Below are 26,021 nucleotides of genomic sequence, written 5' to 3' on the forward strand. Positions count from 1 at the left end.
GATTCAAGATACAAAGAATAAACTAACTATACATTAAAAATAATTTTGATTTGAGTATAATATTTTTTTTAATGAAGATTCAGGTACTCTTCTCGATATATTAGCTTTCTTCAGAGAGGTGGTAAAATTAATTTCGTTTAAGTTTGGATTAATATTGATCCATCATTTATTAACTTAATATATTTAAGCTCATAAAAAATTAAGCTAACATGTAGCTAAATTAATCTATAACAAATCTTACCAAAATAATTTTTTAAAAGATCTTTTGTTTTAATTTGATTTGTTATACATAGTTACAGTAACAAAACAAAGAAACTTGTAAAGTTCTAGAAATTAAAAAAGATTAAATAATATAATTAAAACTAGATAACTTATTTTAACTCAATCCATTTCAATCTAAATAATTTTAAATAAATTAATAATTTATTTATTAACTCAATCCATATTAATCCGTTCGTTTACGTGGACTTGGTCTCTTTGGGAAAGTGTATGAAGCATGTGCCTTGCCGTCCATTTACGGCTCTTTTAAGACATTCTACGGTCAAGCCACTTGCCCAATTGACACACTAAATAAAATTACTATTTATAATTATAAAGTTTTTTTTTTAATTTGTTCGTTTGTTTGCAGATCTTGAAACAATGGCCGACAAAAAGATAAGGAGAAACACATCTAATTTTAGATGCTCGAATAGTTCGGTTATTAAGATTCTCTATGTTAGTTAAATAAATAAATAAACTACTGCATTCTCAATTCTTGTTCGAGACATCAATTTTGATAAATTAAATAAAATAAAAATTATATGAAAAAATATTATAATTATATATTATAGTTTTTTATATCATTAATAAAGTGGCTTTGTATCATTTAAGAGGACTCTTATATCGTACAATTGACAAGGACATGTATTTTCTAATACCCTATTTCACGTTTACCTCGATTATATTATCTCTTTAATATTTTCAACTTTTATGTTGGTGCCTTATGGTTTTCGGGACTACACAAAGAGAAGCACAACAAATTAAGGTGGTGCTAGAGAGAGATGATATTTATTAGTTTTAACATATAAAAAAATGGACCCAGAAGTCAGAACAACAATGTTAGTGGCTACCAGAGTTGATGATGAGCTGGTTTTTGTTTTTGGAAAAATCCTTCTCGCCTGAAAAAATGGACCCAGAAGTCAGAACGGCAATGATTTTTTTTTAAAAATAATTTAAGGGAAGACTCAAATTCTATGCGCTTTGACAAGGCATATAGAAATTTAAGCCTTACCTAGTTTAATTTGATTTCAACAGCGTTAATTTAGGTGTTAAAATGTTGTCCTTTTGGTTCTTAATTGAATTTTATTTCCCTTTTGAAATTTTTAATATTTTTTTTTTAACCCTTTTAGCTTTGGACTCATAGAATTTAGGCATTCAACTAAAAATCTTACGACAGTACACAATGGCAAATAAAATGCATAATAATATATGAACCATACCATTTGTATGTCGAACGTTCGACTTGAATACTATTTGAATATAAATGAGTAAATGACGAATACATTACATTTCCTTCCAAATTATTTGTCGATCTAGAATAGTATATATGAGTTAATTAGGTGAACAGAATACCAATAAAATTGGTGTTTAATTTAATATAAAAGGACCACTACACGTTACTCATTCATCTTTAATTTCAAATACAACCAAGCCTATAAAGAGAAGTACTCGTAATGGCAAATACCAATCACCAATTGTAGTTCACCTAATATATATTTGTCATGTTTGATTTTGAAATTGATTTAAAAAAAAAAGGTACGACAAATAAATGGAAATGAAGAAAGTAATATTTTTCATATAATTTAAAAATATGTAAGTTTAATAAAAAATATCAAATTAATACAATATTAATTTACATTGAAAATGACAAATATTTTGTGACGAGGTGAGTAGTGTGTTAGGACTGAAAATAACTAGGTATCATGCGGAAGCTAGTAAAGCAAACCTCAAAAGACCACGAATAAAAAGACAAACGAGAAATATATAACAAAAGACACAAAATTTAACGTGGTTCGGTCAGTCGACCTACATCTACAAAGGAGATGAGCAATCCACTATAAATATGAGAGTACAAAATATAGAGAGAAATAACCTTAACCAATTCAGTCGAAAGTCGGAATACAAAAAGGTTCACAATTTACCCCCATAACCGAAACTCTCAAAAACTCTAAGATTATATTGTGAATGCTGATTAAGTTAGAAAGAACAAGCCTCTTTTTATAGAGTCTTGAATCTCTTCCTACAAGAAAAAAGCTAGTCAAATTTTAAACATTTTCCTAAAAGGAAAAATTATTTATGATAAGAAACTCAGATAATTAATACCCAACATAGTGTCTATATATATATATATATAATCTTTAAATTGGACCGAATTTAAGGCGAATTCATAGGGTAAAATGTGTTTTCCAGATGTTAATATGTGATGTGTCGACATGTCGTGTGTGTTTGTCAGGTGATTTTTCGGATTTTAAACCACCATAATATTTTTATTTTATTTATTGATCCACGTAAAATTGCAATCAAAATATAATTTTAAAAAAATGAACCCAAAATTGCAAAATATATTTTAAATTTACACTACTAAATGAAAATAAATAAATAGTTCTTTCATCATGCTGAGGTAAACAATAGCTAGGAATTTTTTTTATTTTAAACGAGGTACAATCAACAAAATTTGTATGAGGATTCACTAACTTTTTGCATGTGGATTGTGGGCCAAAACTGTCAGTTAAGGCAGAAAAATGAAACCAAAAGGAGAAAGAATATAAACTTTGAGTGAGAGTTGCAAGACAATTGTGGGGTTCACATCAACTTCAATTAAATAAATTAAAATATTATATTGAAAGTGGAGAAGTGCACAGTAAAAAAGGTAAGGAAGGGATCATAAAGTCATATTATTAGCTGATCAATATTTTTATTTTCTATTTTATATCCACATTTATTTAACGTGTTGAATTGAATATCTATTAAAAAATATTATTCTTATATTATAAGATATAAGATAAAATAAAATTTTTTTACACTCTATTTTCTTTAAACTCGCGTTACTTTTTAAAATAGTTCTATATTACAAGATAAGATAAGATTTGTGTATATTTTATTGTCTTCAAACTCACGTTATTTAAAAAAATAGATATTTGGTTTATGGATTGAAAAAAAGACTTGAAAAGTGTAACAAAGTGAAAATTTTAAAAAGTATCTTATGATCTAATGAGCATATTATTAGAGTATTGTTTTTATTGTAATGATGTTAAGTAAATAATATTATTATATAGTACAGATTTCATTTTAATTTGAGCAAAATAGTCAAATTTCTGCCTATTATATTTCTGTTAAATCGTACAAAATTTATATTAAATTTTGTTGGATACGGTTTTTTACTATATTTTATTTCTAAAAATAGTAAATTAATGAAACTTCAATGTGGGCACAACTTATTTGACAATTTTATTAATATAATTTTAATACGTATCAAATGACTTCTTATTTCCTTCATTACTTTTTTTACTGCACTGTTCCACTTTCAATACAATATTTTAGTTTATTTAATTGAATTTAACGTGGACTCTATAATTTTCTTCCAATTTCTATCCAAACTTTACATTCTCTCTCCTTTTGATTTCATTTTTCAATCTTAACTGACAGTTTGTCAACAATCCACATATCGAAAAGTTAATGGATCCTCATACAAGTTTGGTTGGTTGTATCTCGCTCAAAATAAATTTGTTCCAATAACTAGCACAGGCCACAACGTTAACACATACAATTATGAAACATGGTCTACACGTCCCGGGAAATACTCAAATTATGCTTTAACTCATTTTACGCTAACACTTTGTGTAAGCAAACAGCACGATGCTAACTTCAGAAAGACGCAAATTATTTAAATTAATTAGTTCAAATGGGGCAGTGATAAATAATTTTATTATTAAAGTACATTAGCCTTTTTTATTCACTGACCCAAGAGTTTCTATCTTTTTGCTTCTTTGGTGACTTAAACTCACAACTTTAAAATTGAAAGTAAACGGTGCTTATTATTTGAGCAACTCCCTCTTGTCGATTTAACTGGATTGAGTTATCAGCTATGGATGATTTGAACTTTTTTTGGGTTGGTTTAGAATTTTATGTGATTTAATCCAAAAAGGTCACGCATTTGCTTAAAATTTAACTAAAAGCTTATATAATTATGCATGCCATTAATGATGAATATTTTTGAACCATTGTTAATACGTAATCCTTTTTCGATATCAATATTGTGATTGTACTAATTTGAATTAATGATAGTAGTATTTTCTTATGCGTATGAATAAATATCTGTTTGTAAAAATTAATAGAACTATATATAAATGAGTTACAAGTCTACTCACCGGCTTAGTCTTATCCATTTCGCTTTGATCAATTAATTTATTAAATCTAAAATAAAATATAAAAAGGAATAAAGATAAAGGAATCAACCATCCAGTCTGGTCAAGTTCGTTGTGTATTTTTTTGTCAAAACACAGTTTCCATTTCCAATTCGACAGATCATTCATTTGTGTTTATCCACTTTACCTTCTCCTTTTTATTTCTTTCTTCTTAAAATCATAGCAATTGGGGAAATTCCGGATCAGAATCCAATGGATTTTAATTTTCAGCTATTAATAACGACGATCACAATCATCACCGCCGCCACCGTTTTCATAATTTGCGGGATCAAATTACGGTGGTTCTACCCGGACAACCGCCTACCGCCGCCGTTCACCGTCGACGAAAACTACAGCGAAGAAAATTGCTGCGTCGTTTGCCTGAACGATGTATTCGGCGGTGAGGCTTGCCGGAAACTGCCGAAATGCGGTCATGTTTTTCACGTCGAGTGTGTGGACACGTGGCTAGAGCGCAATTGGACGTGCCCAATTTGCAGAAGGCAAGTTACTGATGATCTACCTAAGAAGCAAGGTGAAAATACCGTTTTGTCCTCTCTAATTTCTCGGGGTGAAGATTTTATGGTGAAGATTTTTAGTCCTTTTACGGAAGAACTCATGATGACTTTGATCGAAAGCGTAATTTTGCCCCGAACTTGAATTTTTATTCTTTTTAATTTTTTTCCCTTGCCTATAATTTAGAGGATTAAGAGATTTTTTTTTAAATCTATGTATCAATCAAATTTAGTATTATAATTTAACTTTATTCATAGGAGGAAATGATTTTTCCTGTAATTCATGAAAAGATTATTATGAAGCATATATTTTATTGACTTTGGTATTGTCGTTATTTTTTATTTCACTTCATTCTATCGAAAATTCAATTCTTCAAATTAGAAAATTCAAATTAGCTTACAAATCAAGCATTATAGTGATTTGATATATTTCGCTTCTCCGACGTGTGCGAAAGTTTGCCTCTCATATCTTTCAAAAAGTTGAATAGTGATATAAAAGTTAGGTTTAGAACAGGTCTCATGGAAGATTAATTATGTGTCTCAATTTATATGATATTTTTATTTTTTGAGAATCAAACAGTTTAAGTTTGATCGATGATTTATATATGAAATCTTCAATATTTTTAAATAAAATTTATATATTTATAACTACATAAAAAAATTATGAAAATTTACGATAAAAAATAAAGTTATTTGAATCTCAAAATTTAAAAAGTGTCATATAAATTAAAAGGAAGGCAGTATATAACAAGTGCCATTCATGTCTGGTGATGAGGGCATTTATGATATTTTCTGTGATTTTAAACTTATTGTACTTGTTTTTATTGTGTGCGTCTTTTCCTTTTTAGCAATCTAATAGATAAGTTCTAATGAATTCCTTTGTTTTGATTCATTTAATTTGTTTAAGTTTGAACAGGTTAAAAATTTATTTATTACATTAACAAGATTTGTTAAGTACACAAATAAATCATTTTTTTTTTTATAAATTTGAAACTTTGTAAGAATTAAATAAATTTAATTATGATATGATATTTATTTCAATTCTAATAATATTTAATGGGGTCAATAATTTATTTATTTTTACATTTTAAAATAAAATCTGATCTGCTTATTCGTCACTGGTATTGTCTCTGACCAATAAAATATAGTTGCGTAAGTGAATTATCTCACTCAACATTTTTCACAAACAAAGTAATTCTCATTTGGCTGCTACGAGCTTCGCCACATGCAATGCGGGCCCCACTTAAATTGCATAATTTCATATTTACACGTATATATAAAGAAAACTTTATATTTCGTAATATAATAGCGCTTATATTGTATTCTGATATGATTTTAATTTCTGAAAAATATGTCAATATAAATTTAGTTGCTAACGAACGATAATTAAAATCAACTCATTTAAATATTAAAATTAAAAATCAATCCATTTTAAGGATAGAATATTTAATTTTATGCTTTATCTCTAGGGACTAGGGTTATTCGCACAAACTTTATGAGTACTATGTAATGTAAAGAAAAGAAGTGAATCATCTTATCCATAATTTGTCTTGTTTGTGTTCAAAATTCGAGAGAGTCAATGATGTCTTGGAGAGTAATATGGAGAGTAATGAAAGAAAGAGAGAAAAAATGAAATAGTTCGCCAATTTAGTGCTTTATTTGTCGAATTAATTTTCCGAAGAAGACTTAAAAAGGATTTTTTGAGCATGATCGAGATTAATGTGAAAATAAGAATGCCAAATTCACATTCTTTAAAAACGAAAATGATTTCGGTTGACTTGTACAATATATATATAATGAGTTTGACATATGGAAAGTGATGCATTGAACTAAATAGGTAACTTAATAGAATTACTCCCGTCCAATAATAATTGTCCACTATATTATTTTTAGATATCCAACAATATTTGTCCATTTTATGAAATCAATGGGTAATTAATTTTACACTTAGTTCCTAACAATGTTTTAAACGGAGGAGAGTTTTACTTAGCATAGGGCGAGGCGTTAGCCTTGAGTCATGGGGCGTAAGTCCTGTAGATCTTTAAAATATTAATTTACAGTATAATATAATAATATAATAATATTTTAAACGGCGGAGAGTTTTACTTAGCATAGGGCGAGGCGTTAGCCTTGAGTTATGGGGCGTAAGTCCTGTAGATCTTTAAAATTTTAATTTACAGTATAATATAATAATATAATAACACGAAATTATAAAAATACATCAATAGTTTGAAATAATTACAAATATAATTAAGGAAACTTGTAGAAAATAAAACGTCATGATTATACAAGTATAAATAATCTAATATTTTAACTTTCTAATAATAAAATAATCATTATTTCTAAAAAAAAAAATTATTATGATACTATACAATTTACCCCCCTAAAAGAAAATAATCAATAAAACTTACTAGTATTATAATAAAAGCATCACTCCATTATGAATAAATATAAAATTACTTTTAAATAGCTAAATAAAATATGATAATTTTGAGACATATGACAAAAGGACACCAATGATAAGTGCAAAAAGCAAAATTTTGCTATGTTTTTTAAAAAGAATTGTTATGTAATGTATAATCAACCTCACAGTATTACCAAATAGTAATGATGTGACATTACAATTTGTTATTTGAGTTACTCTCAATCTTCTTGTTTCTATAGATTAAAAAACTATTAAATATCATTCATTTATTCAAAAGTTATGAGTGTCAACAATGTTAGCTAAAGAATTTAACACATAATTTGTGTAAGATCTGTTAGGCAAGCCCTAAGCGTTAGGCGTTGGACGTGCTTAAGGCGTACAATTGAACGCTTAGGACGTAAGTCTTATAAAACTAAGCTTCATACTTAAATTTCGAAATATTTTGCTATTGCCTTGCCCCAAAGTGATCCCCGAGGCGAGTCCTAACATAGTCTTTCAAAATACTGAATCGAAAATTTATTCACTGCCAACAGAAACATACTATATTTACTAGTGACCGAAGAGATATACGAAAAGCCGTCAAAAGTCGAGGTATTTTTTGTTGTTGCTATATTAGCTTGTGTTGGTTAGCACAGGCTAGCTTAGAATTGTACAAGAAAGATTAGCTTAGAATTGTTCAATTAAAAAAAAATGTTTGTTGGAAAATATTTTAAGATATTTAAAATACGATACGAAAAAGTTTCATGATGTTTTTTGTTTCTTTCTAAAAGAGCATCTTCTATATACCTAATGCATCCATTGTTATGTACGGTACATATTTTTATTTTTATTTTGGCAAATAAACTAGAATTAATTATCAACTTTAACTGTACAAAGCAAAGCCCAACTTATAACAAGTCGGCTCTCTTCGAATTTACCCATACCACACTTTAAAGAGATCTTTTTTTTTTAATTAGATATTTTAAATTCGAGTTTTGAGTATAAAAATATTGTTACTAGTAGCACTACCCGGCTACCTCTTTTGAATGAGGCCCTACTTGATGTGAATCTGGAATATTCAAACTAAAAAAAAAGAAAATATTATGTGTATGAAATACGTGGAAGTACACTTGCAACTCATATTTTGAACTTTGAAGTTCATGAGTTTTATAATAATTATTATTAATAAGATAATAACTAAAAACCAAGAAAAAAATATCATATTGATATTTTATTTTATTTTTAAAAAAGGACAGGATAGACCTAGCAAATAATTAATCCAAAACTTAGACTTGTATTTATTTGCGTGTAACTTTGTATTGTCGCCTATAAGGCGTTCTTATCAAAACATAGAATAGTAGATAGAGAGAGAAACATGTATTTTCATTTTGAGCCATTAGCCACCTTTACAGCTACCGCCACCGCTATTTTCTTAATTTCCACTATCAAATTCCGTTGGTTCCGTCCCGACAATTATTTGACGCCACCGTTCAACGTCATCGTCGAGGAAATTGGTTACTGTTACTGTGCCGTTTGCCTCGACGAGGTGAGCGGTGGCGACACGTGTCGACAACTGCCCAAGTGCGGCCACGCATTCCACGCGATGTGCGTGGACGCGTGGCTAGAGTGCAATTGGACGTGCCCAATCTGCAGAAGGCAAGTTACTGATGAACTTCCGAAGAGACAAGGTCAAAACACCCTAATTTCTTTTGTTATTTCACGCTGTGAAGAATTTGTGGCTAAGATTAATACTCGTGCTGAAGAATTCATGATCGTTTTGTTCGAGGCTGCTGTTTTAGGCCATCTTTGAATTTTATTAAGTGTGTATTCATTGATCCGACTAATTCAGATTTGTTTTAATTTTTTTTAACCTTTTGCACAAGTTAACGAGAATGTTTAGTTTAGGCATATTTGTCTTTTTTTCCCCCTTTCTTAAAGGAACTTTTTGATCGGAATATATGTATAATTGTTAGTTTTAGCCGCGTCTCTGTACGTATTAGGTAAGGAAATGAAGAATTATACGTATTGCTCAAAGAAGAAAATTTGTTATTTTTCTCTTCCTAATATTTCTTCTTCTATTTCATAGGCGAAGAAAATATGTTATTTTCTCTATTAATTACTAATAGTCAAAATTGAATAGGAGAAGAGAAACTGGATAGTAGTGGTATGGAGGTTTATTTTGAGCACGTAGAATCCGGTTGTGGTTTTTGACCAACAATACGATTCTGTAGTGATTGAAAACTCTTCTTAAGAAAAAACTGTGAACCGTGGTTTTAATTCGGTACATTTTTTAAAAAAAGTAATGAAGATTTTTGAATTTTATGATTTTAAATAAAAGATTTATAGAATATATTAAAATGATTTTAAATTTGATTTTTTAAAAATTTATCAAAAGAAAAGTAGGAGAAACAAATTATAGCAGGAGTAAATGAGTTTTTTTAGTACTCACTCCTACCCATTTCAAGTAAGTTAAGAAAGAAAGAAGAAAAAAATTGTTATTTAATATATAAATATGTCTTTTTTTACAGGACGAAATCAAAAAGAAAATTAAATAATATAAATCAAAACAGATAGAGTAACACCAATAATTGTAGACGTTAGTTACAACTTACCGGGAAGGTCGATCCATTGAATGGATGAAAATTAAGGTAGTCACATAATTTGGATAATTCTAAATTATATGTAGAATGAACTTTATGACCTGTTGTTATTGCAAAAACAATTACTATTAAAAACATAATACAGCTGTTTAGATCTAAACTGTTTTCTCCTGTTCATTGTACTTTGTCACTAGGTTGTGGGGCCACGAGAAGACGTGCGTTTTTTAAATAACAACTACTCCTTTAATTTTTGGTTTTATCCTTTGTAATTATGTTTTTGATAATTGCTTTAATTGTAATTAAAAATAAAGAAAATTATCATTTTGTTTATAAGTGATTTTTAATGATTTGTTTTGTTAAATTCTAATAGTTAAAATGATAATCAAATCAATAACTGATAAATTAATATTTTAATAATTCTATAACGATTTAACATGTTTACAAATCATTAATTAATAAGATAAATCGGTAAATTTTAAAATCGGATCAAAACAAACAATACACAACCCTAACAAAACGATTAAATAAATAATAAAGAAGAAATATTAAAAAAAAAAGAAGTCAGCGCCCTTACTTTTTTTGGAGGGGTGGAAGAGCGACTCGTGACAGAATGAGTCTTATATATAAATTTTAACAATGTCAATAGTTGCATCCAAATATTGTACTTTTAATTTCATACTCAATTTTGTTGTCTTTTAAGAAAAAATTACTAAAATATTTTGACTTTAACTCCAGACTCTAAAAAACACATATAACATATTCATACTACCATTTATTATTTCTAAATAAAAAGTTTCTTTCATTTTTCAAACAAATATTATATTCAAAATGTTTTCCTCAACTTGATATGCTATATTTATATTCAAAATGTTTTCCTCAACTTGATATGCTATCAACACATACTTGCATTTCTTTTCTTCAATTTTTAGCTGCATCGTCATAATAGGATAACAAACGGACGGTATATAAAGCTATGTGGGACAGTATGGATATGGGTTGAATTAATGTTTTAGAAAAATGATTGGGGCACTATGTGTTTGATAATAGTATTTGAGAAACATATTTCATTTTTTTAATAAAATATGATTTATACTCATAAGGTTTAAACACTATCAAAACTAATCATATGTTTGTATTACATAACACATGACTTTGTTATCCTGAGTCAAATGTTCATCATTTTCATCAACAACCATATCATCACTTTCATATTCACTTAATATTTCATCACTACTTTAATATTTATGTAAAACAACGCAAACAACTAATATAGAGGGTGTTTTTGTAAAAGATAAAAGTTTGATATAGAATTTAAATTATTAAAAGTTTCCAAATCATGAGATTTGATCCAAATACTAATTTTGTCTAGTATTTAAAAATTTGCGTTATTTGCCAAAAATATTTATCAAATAATAATAAATTATATGAACAAACACTATTTGCATAATTGAGGAATAATTTTGACCATTTTCTATTTTTAGATTAAGAGTCACCACCACCGAACTATGTCTATGACATAACTTTTTATCGTCTTTTTTGAATTTTGAATTTTATTTGTTACACAGTTACTCATTCAAATCAAATTAATGCACTTAATTAGCTGAATAATACGAGAATCCAAAAGTGAAATAACACAATAACTCAAGCATTAAAATTGCTGTTTTCCCTTAATATTTTGCATTAAAATTGCTGCTTTCCCTTAATATCATGTATGTTGTAGTTTCTTTAAAAAAAAAAGCTTATTACATCTTTCATTTATTTTTAATTGTCATAGTTTTCTTTTTTAAAGTCAAACTATAAGAATATTCATTAATATTTTACGATATATTTTTTCATCATATTGATATGTAAAAAATTGCAATTTATAGTACTTTTCGTATAGTTTTTGAATATCTATATTTTTTTTTAAATATCGAATTATGTAATCTAATTTATCTTTGAAAATTAGTCAAATTAACTTTCGAAAAGCACAACATGACAATTAAAAATTGACAGGAGAGTACATCCTAATGGTATATTGACGAACTTGATTAATTAAATAGAATATTTTAATAGAATTAATGGTATACTGACGAATTTTTTCAAAGTTAATTACAATTACTATGTTTGTCGTATGTTTTTCTCATCACTCAAATAATTCTAGGATTGACTAATTATCTTTACATTTAAACACAATAACAATCAATATATTTCTCTCTCATCAACCCTCCCCCAAAACTATATATTATGCCAATCCCAAAACTATATATTATGCCAATCGTATCTCTCCCCTCACACCCTCCCCAAGAACGAAAGGTTTCCTACTAGTTTGGTGGCCCACTATAAAAAAAAAAGCATATATACTACAAAATTCGTCGTAGCAAAATATGAAAATTTACGTGACTAAACACTTTAGCTATGATATTATTTTTTCCGTAGCATTCGTAGCAAGATGTAGCGTGGCTAATAGTTAGCTACAAACTTTTCATGGTCCATGGCTAAGAACAAACATCTATTGCTACAATTTTTTGTGTTGTAGTTATGTTGGTAAAAAAATTGCCACAAAAAATATATTTATAGCAACTAATTTTATTTTTTTGCCACAACATAAAAGATTTGTAGCTATCTACATCAATGTTGCCACAAAGGTATTTGCACGGTAGCAAAATATTTAATTTGTTTGCCATGTAAACTTAAATTTGTAGCTATTTCTATAACTTATTCTCATAGTAACAGTACTCTTGTTTAGTTACGAATGATAAAATCCATGGCTATGACATAAAGTATTTGCCACAAACATTTTCTTATTGTAGCTAAAAATTCATATCACTAGCCATGAAATATATTGAATTATAGCTAAAGCATCACTTGCTACGAAAAGTGAAAATTTAGACATTTAATAATTGTATACACATTCAATAATTTCATTACTATATAAGAATTTTCGCAAGCTTTGTTAGTCAGAAGAGTTGCATAATGAAGATATGAATCCATTTCAAAATATTTCTCAAATTATATATAATTGTGTATTATAATTTTGAAATTAGTTACAATATACAATTCTTTTAAGAGACCATCTTGTTTGAATCCAAAGCAACAGTCTTTCTTCATCACTTCTTTCACGATCTTCAATTGTACCTTAATTTGATCAACATCATCTTGATTTGTCATTTATTATGTTTTAATTTCACTAACATACCTGTAAATAATAATAAATAAAAAAGAGATTTTAGCACCAAGAATAAGGACCGACTCATTATATAAATGAGTATGTGTACATATAGGATGTATATTCACGGAGAAACAAATAAGTCTAGATAATTCTTTTACTAAAAATTTTAAAAGATAAAATCAAGGGGAAATGCAAAGTAACAATAAAAGTAAGCAAACCTACAAACTTTTTAAACTTCTAAACACATATAATCACAACACTTTGTTGTTGCAGTCGGCAAGCTATGGTTGATTCAAACTCTATTAATCAAACTTTGAAATCTGGAAATTCATTTATTAGATACAATTTATTAAAAATTCTAAAATTAGTGTAAATTCATAAATTTAAATGAAATAGGCTTAATACAAATTCAAGAATCCTAAAATATGAAGCTATGAACATACTTTGAATATAAAACCTACAAAAAAAGATCAAAAAAGTAATTAGCAAAATATTACATAAATTTTTTAACTTGAGCAAGAAAAAAGTAATTTGCAAAATATTACAGAAAATTTTTAAGTTGAACAAGAAAGTAAGGTAAAGAACAGTGAGGCGCAGTCTTCCGGTGTTACGACCTGGTGCTCTCTTGTGAAGAGCCAAAAGCTCTTGACGTAGGGAGGTTCGTTGAGCAAGAAAGTAAGGTATAGAACAGTGAGGGGGAGGGGAGGCGATAGGGGAAAGAGATCTGTCGTTACGAAGGGGAGGGGGTAGATTATTTAATAGTTCTAATTGGGCTTTAAAAAATTTGGGGGGGGGTTTTGACTTTTACATTTTTTCATTTTAGAGGGAGATTTTGGGTTTGGATCTAAATATAGAAGGATTTTAAATTCTTATAATTTATTTTTCTTTCAATTTTTAGTATGACGTAATATAAAAAAAATTATTCAAAACTAATATGAAAAATAATGTTAGTGATAGAAATTCCGTCTCCAAATCTTTTGCATGTGCTACAAATTTCATTTTAATCAAATATACATTATTGTTTTTATATAATTACTTATTAAGAATAATAAAGGCAATATACATAATATCTCTACAATTATTAAAATTTTCATAAATACTTCTTTTTTTATAAAAAAAAAATAAGTGCTTACATAAAAAAAATATATGTATAGTTATACTTATATTAAAATAGTAATAAAAAATAAAAAATAGTTAAATACATAAATATATTTATGACTTTTAAATTAAAAAAAATTATTATACATCTAAAAAGGGTGCAATTAATATTAAAAATAATATGTTGCATAATATAAAATACAAGATTGATAAATTTGAGGCGACAAGTAAGTATACAGATGAATAATTTTTGAAGATTACCCTCTTTTTCTTTTTTATATATTCTCTTAAAAAAATTAATTGGCTCTTTCATTTATATACATTTATTATATAATAACGTATTTAATTAAATTACATACAAGTAGGATACTATAAAATGAATCGACTCGAATGATGAACACCTTTAATTATATAATATCAATAATTAAAGATAATTGTCCCAATAAATCATGTATGAATCAAATAATATTTTTTAATATATTTAGTTAGGATGAAGTTTGAACTAAACTTGTAGAAGTTTGCTAGAATTTGATCTAATTAGTTAATTGAAGTAAATATTAGCTACAAAATTTTACTATAAAAGAAAAGACGTGACTATATCATTTAATTATTGCCACAAATTTTGATAACTTGAAGCAAAAATATTTATTTAGCTACAATATTTAATTTCAAATTATTTATTAGAGCTAAAATATTACTATTGTTACAATAATTTTCATAGCGTGTCAAAAATTTATGATTAGCTACAAAATGTTTACTATAGCAGTAAACTTGTAGCTATTCATCCAATTTTTGCCACAACTATTAGCAATTGTTGCAAAAATAAGGAATTAACTTTGTTATAAAAAAATTGTGGCTAAGAAATTTTACGAATTTTTAAATAGCTATGAAGTTTAAGATTTTGTGGCTATTACTAGGTAACTGCTACGCTTTTTACATTCATAGCTTAGATTTCGTAGCTATAGATACAATGTGTTGTAGTAGAATTTTTGTCGGAGACGATAATTTCATGATTAAGAGGAAACGAGAAATGAAGGTGGCGCTGGTCTCTGATGAAGAGGAGAGAGATACGAAAGGTATTAGGTGTAGATGTATCTAACAAAATATACACATGTATCTAGTTAAGAGATCATGCATCTGAGTTAAGATTATATGTATCTTGAGAAAAAAATGCAGATGCTAAAAAATGGAAAGAATTTTTATTTTTTTATTTTTTCGGATTAATGATAGGGCACACGTTTCAGTTACATTCCATATTCAGATACACAAATATATCTGCTTACCATGTATCCGACATACATATTTTTGGATATAACGTATGAAATTAATACTTTATACATCAAATTAATACTAGATTGTATAAATAGATACATGAAATTACTAATATATCATATAAATAGATAAATAAAACTATCACTAGATACCATATACTTATGTATCTAAGTATTTAGTTTGTTGGATACATCATATATTTATAATAGATACGTCAAATTAATGAATTTATTATTTTAATAGTATAAAATGAAATTAATCAAGTTACATAACCAAGATATACATGTTTTGTCTTTTATTAATAATATTAATGAATTTATTATTTCAAAGTGTAATAAAATGAAATTAATCAAACATAGATACATTCCTTGCGTTCCGCGTTATATTAAGAGATTTGATTAATATTTATAGATTAATTGTGCATGTGAATTAATTAAACATGTATCTCGATTTTTAAGCCGTTGGATACATGTATCTGGCGAGTAATGATACATATATTCAGCCGACGAAATACGTCACATAAAGTAATATTCGAAACTATCGCGAATCCTAGTAATTAGAACCTAATCTAGTGAAATTTATGTAGTTTATTCTAAAAAATTATACATGTATACATGATGTTAAAGTATACTTAAAAAGAGCCATAAAAAATATGATGCAATGGATAGAATGTTTCTCTCTTAGTTAGAGGTTTCGATTTTAAGTTTGAAGTCCTTGATAAAGAACATCACCCCAAATAGGCTCAATGTGGTGCAAATTCAAATTTATTGAATTTGAGTATGCATATTAAATATCATATAGAAAATCAAAAGAGAAAGTAGTAAGAAGACAAAATATTGTGATTGAAGAAGTGTAGGACATAAATAGTGACGGATTCAGAATTTCTACTAAAGGGATTTAATACATAAAGAAGCGAACATGCAAAATTATAGGGTGGAGAAGAGAAAGGTTAACCTTAACCCGCTAAATTTAACTAGACTTGTCGTGCCCTATTTAGCGTCTCTTTTTACTTTTATTCTGCTTCATAGAGCCTTTCTTAAAAAAAAAATGTGCTTTTAAAAAAAATATTTTGTAATATTCTATTTTATTTTGAATTTTTTCAAATTCTGAATTAGTGTCCATTCAATCATTTATTATTTTAAAAATCACCAAAAATCTTTAAAATAGTGTAAGAATTAAATTACTAATATTATAATGTACATTCAAAAGGTAAACAAATGACATTTTCGTTTTTTCAGTTTAATTTAATTAATAGGCTAGTCATTAAAAAAGAGATAATAATGGTAATTTTAGTTTAATTTTCATCTCTTTAGTATATAATTGGAAAGTAAGAAAGAAATTTCATGAAATTGAAGAAAGAAAAATTAATTAAATAGATATTTGTTAAAATGATAGTCATGATTTTTAATTCGATAAAATTTAATGTTTCTTATTTACTTAAAATATTTTTTTAATCATATTTTCAAATTTAATAATAATTCATCATTCTTTTTTCCAAAAAACATTCTTCAATTTAATACATAAAAAAAGTTATGTAGGAAAAAATGAACAAAAAAATAAGTAGAATAAAAGATTTGTTATAAAATCAAGCTCAGAATAATATAATTATAAAGAGAAGAAGACAAGAAATGTAGATAGAAGAGAGAACTTTTCTTTTTATTCAAGTGTGTTCTCCAAATAGTGAATGATATATCTCTTTATAGTGTTGAGATATCATACCCCAGGTCACCTTGTTAAAAGCCAAACTAGTAGATGCATAGTTATCCACCAAGGTTCATATCACCTTGGAATTATACATACATGAATTCATCAATTAATTCTTGAAGTAATCAAATCGGCAATCCACAATTCAATGGATTTATAACACTACCAACCTTTATATATGTACCAAATAATTTCAGGGAATACAATCACAACCTTAGCTGGTACAATGATAATTTTATTATTAGAATAAGCAACACAAGAGAATTCTTGAAGAATAATTTATATCTTCAGTATATAACTCTGTGAATTCTCAATTATTTTTGCATCCTATTTTAATCGGAACGACCAACCGATCATGCCAACTGAACTTTATTCCAGTACACTTATAGCTTACTTTTGTATGTGATTTGATCAATATGTCCATGTTTGTGTGCAACAAATAAGAGGAAAAAATGGGTAATCTTTTACATAAACATTTATAACCCGCTTCGGTTGTAGTAATCTAAAGATATTAAATCTTTTCATAATTTACAGTCTCAATATTTCTTTTCAATTCATCCGAAACTTAAAAAGTTTCTTTTGAGACTTACTACAACCCAATACTATTCCTCTGGTAATGACACAATTCGTTAGAGCTTGCAATTAATTTTATGTACTACATGACACCATTCATATGGTGAGCATCTCATTCAAGGAGAAAATTATATTATTATTGTCATGATCAAAATTATTACGAGCAAGACATGTTTCTTGCTTTACTTTTGTTGTACCATAGGTACACAACTAATGAAAAATTTGTATGACACAATAATATTATTTTGGTCATGGCCACAACCTTTATAGGAAAGAATTATTTTTTTCTTTTGCTCTTTCGGTAGTTCACAGTAACATACCATAATATTAATGACGTATAAACGTACACGATCATTGACCATTCCTACCAAATAAAATTTATTTATTTCTCTCAAACCTTCCATAGTGATGCCATGCATGAATATGTTCTTATTTATATTTTGACCCATTCACTTTCAAGAATTGACAAACATTCACAATGCTTATTACAAGTCACAATCTCTTTAAGGAATTAACTAATCATTTGTATGTGCTTCATAAATTTGCATTATAAGTTCATTGTCATGCCCTTAAATTGTATCATTTTTTGCATGACACACCTCAACATCACTTTGAATGTACCACAACTTTATATTCCTTTCTTTTGATGGAGGAGTTACAAATTTATCATATTATTAAATCGCACAACAATCTCGTGTCCAGTGACTTTTTATACCTTTTGATGATAAAAATTACCTTCACATTTTGAAGGAATATTTGGAGAACTCACAGTGTTCTTAATTTAACCGTAATGATGACTTATAATTTTTTTTCATACCCATATTCATTTGTTCAACCACAATAATCACTGTCATCTTTCATACTTATCATGTACTGCTACCACATTCATATAAGAGAATGAAACAAACCAATTGAGCGAAATTCATGACTTCTCATAAAAAAAATACAATTAGTTTGTTATACTCATCATTAAATCATCATTATGGTGCATTAGAACTTAAATCCAACATCTTATCAATGTAAAGTCATCTTAGATCATAAATCGGTGGGACATGAACCCAGCATATTTGTCACACCCCGAGACTACCCCCGAGACACAAACACGGGACATAGGACCACAAGTGATCCCAAGCTACCCCTGCTGACATGATCATGAGCATACTAAAGATAATAAACTGATGCAGAAGCTAAATCATAAATAAAATGAAAAGATGGGGAATACCCATATACTATAACTGAGATATATGAAAACTGATGAGTTTAATACAAAGAAGATATTAACTCAATACTAAGCTGAATCTAACTATGTCTGAAAATAGCCTCTAATTGACTAGAAATGCTGGGACAGACCCCAACTATGTCTAGCAAAACTAAAACTAAAGGACTAAAAATACTGAAAAGAAACTCATGACTATTGTCTTCGGAGAATGACGACTCACCACTGATTCTGCTGAACTGAAGATCGAGAATCGATCTAAGCGTGATCTGGATGCTGAGAACCTGAACCTACATCACGAGAAGATGTAGCGCACGTATGCGTCAGTACTTGAAAAGTACTGAGCATGCATGATAGAGTAAAACTGAAATAACATATAACTGAACAAAGCAATAAAGCAATGAAATAATCTGAACATGATATAGATGCTGAATACTGAGTTAACTGAATGCAACGACCAAATATATAACATGCTGAAATTGAATACTAACCGTACTGTAAATGAGGCCAATGCAATAGAATCTGAGTGAACTGCGGAAACTACTAATAACCAACAATAAAACCACATGAGCTAAATGTGGAGTCCGATGTATACGCCTCATAGAGAGGACCTAATATACCCGGCCAAAGGTATAGAGGCGTGACTAGCGTGATCACTAACTGATATTGCCCATAGAGGGGACTTACACCTACGTGGCTCGTAGTTCTGGGACTATATGGGTACGCTGAACCCTAGTCCAACTCGGTATTATGCTACTCCCAATAGATTAAGTGGTTAACACATTATGACTGAGTTTCTGTATATAATGGATAACTCAAAACTGAACATGCAATCTGAGAATGCAACAATTAATCTGATAATGATGCATTCATAAACTAATGAATGTGTAACTAAATACATTATGACTGAAATATCTGACCTAGCATGTGTAATTCAAGAACTAAAGAAATACATAGCTAGGGTTCTGAAATTCATGCAATAAATTGAGTACAAACATGATAATCTGATTTGGGACTTATTCATAAGTAATTCATGATAATCTGTTGAAATTCTAGAAACCCTAGGTCTGTTCATAGTAAGAGAATCAAGAAACTGACTGAATTCTAGGGACCTAATGGGCGAAAGGAACCCACTAGTGAAATCCCACATACCTGGTGATGAATTCCACGGAGAAATCTTTCGATTTCGGGGTTGGAACTGATGGAACATTGTTGCGTTCTTGAACTAGGGTTCTTGACTTCTTTCTCCTTTTACATTCTAATTTCTCTAAGTTTTGGTGAATTATTTGACTTTGATAAGTTCTAGTTATGTTTCTAGGCTTAAACTGAATAAAACCTCATAATTTATGGTATAAACGATGTAGCTTAGGGGTCCAATGAAATAGGAAAAGACCAAAAACCCCTGACTTAATTGTTGTTAAAGTGATCGACGGACGGGACCTATGGGCCGTAGGTCAATCTACGGTTCGTAGATTGGGGTCGTAGGTCAAGTCTACCCGAGATGGTTTCACTAAAACAAGCATAACTTTTTACTCGGAAGTCAGATTTTAGCAAACTCGGTGGCGTTGGAAAGACGATTCAATTATCTATCATATCATAGGTCATGGTATACATAATTCCTTTTGTGATAAGATTTATGACCATTTGAAGTTGACCCAATCAACAATTTTCCTCTAACTGGTTGCTGACCCTCACCTATGGTCAGACCTACGGACTGTGGATCGAACGATGGTCCGTGCTGATCCGCTGTCGTTTGCATCACAGGCTGGGTAAAGGGGATCTCGATCCACGAACACAGATCACGGACCGTGTGTTACGCCCCAAGCCTACACCCTGGGCGGGACCGGCACCCGGAGACCATTTCTGGGCCCAAGCGAACCCTTGGCTTGGCTTTCTTAACTCAGCGGAAACCTAACTCAACAGAAAACTCAATGCAAACGCAAGGTTACAAAACAACTTAACTGATAAGATCTGGCCACAAAGGTAACTCGAATCTCAAAATGGGATATTCCATATATACATAGATGAGAGACTCAAAACTAACTGACTGACTGTCTGTCTATGAAGCCTCTAAAGTACTGAGATGGATGTTGGGACAGACCCCACAACATCCTAATAAAACAAAACTTAAACATGCAAAACAACCGAGTCCTCCGGAAAGAAAGGAGGCTCACCACTGACTCTGAACTGCTCAGTTGGATCAACGACGTGCAAGATGCTGATCCAGGGTACCTGTATCTGCATCGTCATAAGATGCAGGCCAACTGGTATCAGTACATTGAATGTACGAGTATGCGAGCTGGAAAACTAAGCAATATAGGCTAGAAGGAAATCTGGAAGAAACTGAATAGCTTACCTGGCTCAATTCAACCTGACTGACTTTTTTCAATATAAGGCAATTTAAAACAAGTGCGATATAAAGAAAGACTACTTTAAACATGCTATAAACTCTGTGTGTATACGAAGATACAATAAGCCTGAGATGTATATAGAAATATAAATGATCTGATGTATATAAAAATACAATAATTTCTGTGTATGAAGATGCAATAACTGCTGTGGGAGTTTCTCTAACCAACAACCATCACTTATGAGCTATAGTGATGATACAACGATCGACCTCACGCTGCCAGAGCATCTTACACCCGGCCAAAGGTATAAGACCTGAACTGCCTAATGGATCCACTAGTCTATCTGGAAAAGGATTCATCTAAAAAATATGACCCTTTTCTACCCATGGTGGCTAATATGGTTCTATGAGGGCTGTGGGTTCTTTGAACGCTCCCCTAATTCGGTGCTCGATACTACTCCCAAAAATGTACTGGCTCTTATGTTTTTAAAGCATATGATTTCCTGCTGATTGAAATAATTACTCAAAAACTAGCCCGAAGGCTCTTTGGAAATCTCAGTTTCCAACCTTGTTTAAATGTAAAAACATTTCTTTAAAACTTCTTTGGGAATACATAGTTCCCTAATAACTTTGAGAAATGAACTCAACTTTATGCTCTTGACTTAACTTGAAACTTGAACCTTAAGACGACGTTAAAACGTTCGATAACGACTCATGAAATGCTTTAAAGACTTGCTTGGACTTACTTCTTAACTTTACTTGACTTTGATACTAACTCCCCTTGAATTGGATTATAGATTTAAGGTATATGATCACACGTTTACGGATGAATTCTTGACATTTAAACGTAACTTGAAGTGTTGGAAACAACTATGGAACATAAATACAATAGCAAGGAACATGCATGAAAGAGTGGGGAATGAAAGGGGTAGGTTGGAGTCCTTGGCGCTCTGCAAGGCGCGGAGTGCCAGCCCTAGAAATTCAGAGGGGTCATGCTAGCGCTCTGCTAGGCGCGCCCCCCCAAGGGGAAAAGTTCAGAACCCCTTTTGGGGCGCGCTGGCAGGCGCAACGCGCCAACCCTTGCCCAGAAAACTCGACTTTTCTCCCTTGTTTTGCCAACTCTAAACCACCCTTAGTTCAAGGGTTTCAACCCCAAACACTAAGGATTATCAATCCCTCAACATACAATAGATTACAACCCAAATCCACAACCGAATCATGTCCCACAACCAACAAGAACTTCAACAACATCAACAACACAATCCAACAACGTCAACAACATATCCAATCTTTTCTCAATAATGAAAATGAGTATGGTGTGTGGGGGAAAGGATCACCCAAAACTAAGAACTCACATACCTAGTAGGGATCACCCCCGACGATATCCATGATGATCCTTGACGGAACTCTTTGTTTGATCTTCTCTTTCTCCTCTTCTTCTCCTCTTCACTCTCAAGCCCTAGCTCTCACTCTTTTAAAATGGGACAAAATGATCCAAAAATCAGCCTAACACAACAATTTAACCCCAAAAGAAATTGCTAGGGAAAAGACCAAAATGCCCTTAAAATTCCCCGACGAATTTCCTGCCAACTGCCCAACTTTCAAAGGGCATAACTCGTTCATACGAACTCGGAATCGATCAAACTCAGCAGCGTTGGAAAGATCATTCCAAGGGCTTTCCAAACATAAATGTAACTACTCCTAACTCATCCTGAGCTAGGAGTTATGACTGCTCAAAGTTGGCCAAAATTCACTGATTTCCTACACTTAACCAAATTTCCAGATTTTTAAATTTTTCCAAAAAAATGACTATTTTCAATTTTCAAGCTTTTTCATAGTTATTTCAAATTGCCGGATGTTACACCGTGGTCTGATCTACGGACCATGGGTCCGTCCCTGAATCGAGACTTAGCTGATTTTTTGAGCTGGGTTTGGGGAGGGGTTGCAGTGGTGAACCACAGACAACCCGTACGGGTCGTGGTTTGACCTACGGTCCGTGGATGGCAATAATGGGTTGCACCTGCAACTTCTCAAAATCTGCATTTTTGGTCTGTTTCGGATATGGGGTGTTACATTATCTCCCCCTTGGGACTATTCGTCCTCGAATGAAGACTAAACTAGCTGAAATAGAGGGAGAGGGTTGCAATCCCTACCACTAAACACTGAGAACTGAATTTCTGACTGAACTGAGTTCCAAGAACATGCAAATACTGTAACGACCCGCTAGGCCGTTTTGAGAACTAGGACTATTCTGACTCTTTTCGGAAAAACTAAAGGAGTATTTTAAACCATTCGGTAACTATGAGTATCTAGTTGATGATATTTTGTTAAATGAGTATTATAGTTGAATAGTTAGTGGGTCACATTCATAATTAATAGTTACTACTTGGCCATGTATTGAATTAAGTTAGAGGGATTAAACGGGTATTGTATCTTAACTGGAGAAAAAAAATATAAACGAGCACCGACGGTATGGGCAGAAGAGTTACTCGTGAATCGTGTATTTCAGGTGAAACTTTCAACCAAATTGTGTTATTGAATTTTTATAATAAAGATATTATGTTTTTCTTAATATTTAGTGGGATAGTATGGTGCAAAAGTGGCAGGGATAGATGTTAGTTAATTGGAACATAGTCGTAGGAGATAATTCTGTTTGTCTTCTTCGTGATTGGGACCTGTTGTTCATTGTTAATATTAGTAGTATAATTTTTGTAATTAATGAGGTTCAGGAAAAACATTTGGGGGTCATATTGAGGTGCATTAATGGAGGGCGAAACCCTTTTGTTTCTGAGGGTCGCCACTGGTTTTGTAACCAATGGTTAAATTCAATTGTTATTAATTATTTGTCATATGGTAAATCTAGTTTTAATATATTGAGATAGGTAATAAATTATTAGATGTATATTATTTATATAGCATTGAATTTGAGATACTTAGAGGGATTGAGGCTTAACACTAGGCTTGAAATTTAGCAAATATGATTTTTGTCATATTATAATTTAATAGCATTATTAGTAATTTATATTAATTATAGACTAAATGAGGATGACGTGATAAGAAGTAATGGGTTAACGTTTGTGATGGTTAATTATTAGTATTATATTGTTATCAATTAGATTGGTATTAGGAAATAAAAGATGGTTCCAAATTGAAAAATTGAAAGGCTGCAACGTTATGCCTTTTCTGGAATTATTAGGATGGAGGGGGAATCTTTAAGTAATAATTAGGAGCTTGATTAGAGATATGAGTGAGTTTTTGGTCTAGGATAGACATATAATAATATGGGTTTCTATGAACTCGCATGCTTACAAATATTTCATATTTGGTAGATTGGGAACGTTTTGAAGCTTTGAGAAAAGGGAAGGAAAAATCTTGAGGATTTGTGGCACGTGTTCGGCATTCATGGTATGTTATGACTTTTAGACTTCGTTGGAGAACGTTTTCCTAATTTAAAGATTAAAAAAGTGGAATAGACAATGGGTAAGGGCGAAAGATGGGGGTCTCGTACCAATGATGTGACGGGCATTGGTACGAGTACCGGTGTTATAAAGGGGAAGTTTATTATTATAGAATGCGGATTTTAATCCGGGAATGCCAAAACATATAGGCATTAGCTGATATATTATTGACTGATTATTTTGTGTGATTGTGTTCTTATTTAAACCTGTATACTTGTGATGGTTGAGGTGGTTATGTATTATGTTGATATTTGATTGATTGAGATGCATCGTCATCCCCTTTATGTGAGATTATATTGTGCACATGCATTGACATGAGATTGAGTATAAGCTGGGCACGTGGAGATCATCCGTGCTGGGGATGGTGAGATGTTAAGATTATATTTTGGGCACGTGGAGACCGTCCGTGCGGAAATTATTTGATTTTATGATAGTGCTTTGAGATTGTCCGCACAGACACGTAGAGATCGTCTGTGTCGGTATATGGACCTCGTGAGTCCCCCATGGGTCATGAACACTCTGTGTATTTCCGAGGAGTATCATGTATATACGGTTAAGAGAGTACTTGACATTCTGAGGCATATCATTTCATGGTGTCACATTGCACTGCATCTCATTACATCATTTATTATAGTTGATTACGTGCTTTATTGGTGGTTGTACATTATGCAAAGTTTGATTATCCTTATTTTGATGAAACTCGACTGGTAAGCGTACTATAGACTTGTATAAGTAAAAGACTTATTTTTATTATTCAAACTCCTGTCACTACTTCTTCATTGTCGGTCTATGAGATATACTGGGTACACATGGTTTCGTACTCATACTACACTTGTTGCACTCTTTTGTGGTGCAGATTCGATTTCGAGTACGAGTACATCTCGTGGAGCTTTTTAAGTTCGAGCTTTTTGAGTTCGAGAGTATCTTGGAGTTGTAGTGAGCTGTTTGGCTGTTCCGTGGCCCACACTTCCATCTACCTTTCATTTATTATGTTATTTTAGTATTCAGACAGAATATCCCTTATGTTTGGATTTGTCATTTAGTTTCAGACTTGTATCATATTTAGAGGCTTTTGTACTTATGACACCAATTCTTGGGTAGTATTTTAGCTTCCGCATTTCATATTTATAAAGAACTTAGTGTTAGATTTTTTTACTCGTTGTTTACATTTTTACCTCATTAGTTAATTAAAATTGGTAAATATGTTGGGTTGGCTTACCTATTGGTTGGGAACATAGGTG

The 26,021-nt window shown here is 30.4% G+C and overlaps 1 protein-coding gene across 1 annotated transcript; it reads left to right on the forward strand.

The window, feature by feature from the left end:
• Nucleotides 1-8,666: 8,666 nt before the first annotated feature.
• On the forward strand, nt 8,667-9,182 carry LOC125875505 (E3 ubiquitin-protein ligase RHA1B-like). Its single transcript, XM_049556487.1, has one exon. The coding sequence runs from the start codon at nt 8,734-8,736 to the stop codon at nt 9,166-9,168; it is 435 nt and encodes a 144-aa protein (XP_049412444.1). The 5' UTR covers nt 8,667-8,733; the 3' UTR covers nt 9,169-9,182.
• Nucleotides 9,183-26,021: the final 16,839 nt, after the last annotated feature.

Source organism: Solanum stenotomum, chromosome 1, assembly GCF_019186545.1.
Source record: "Solanum stenotomum isolate F172 chromosome 1, ASM1918654v1, whole genome shotgun sequence".
Classification (NCBI taxonomy): domain Eukaryota; kingdom Viridiplantae; phylum Streptophyta; class Magnoliopsida; order Solanales; family Solanaceae; genus Solanum; species Solanum stenotomum.

Bases quoted from the DNA above. Each gene is read 5' to 3' on its own strand.
- LOC125875505 (XM_049556487.1), top strand. From the start codon at position 8,734: ATGTATTTTCATTTTGAGCCATTAGCCACCTTTACAGCTACCGCCACC.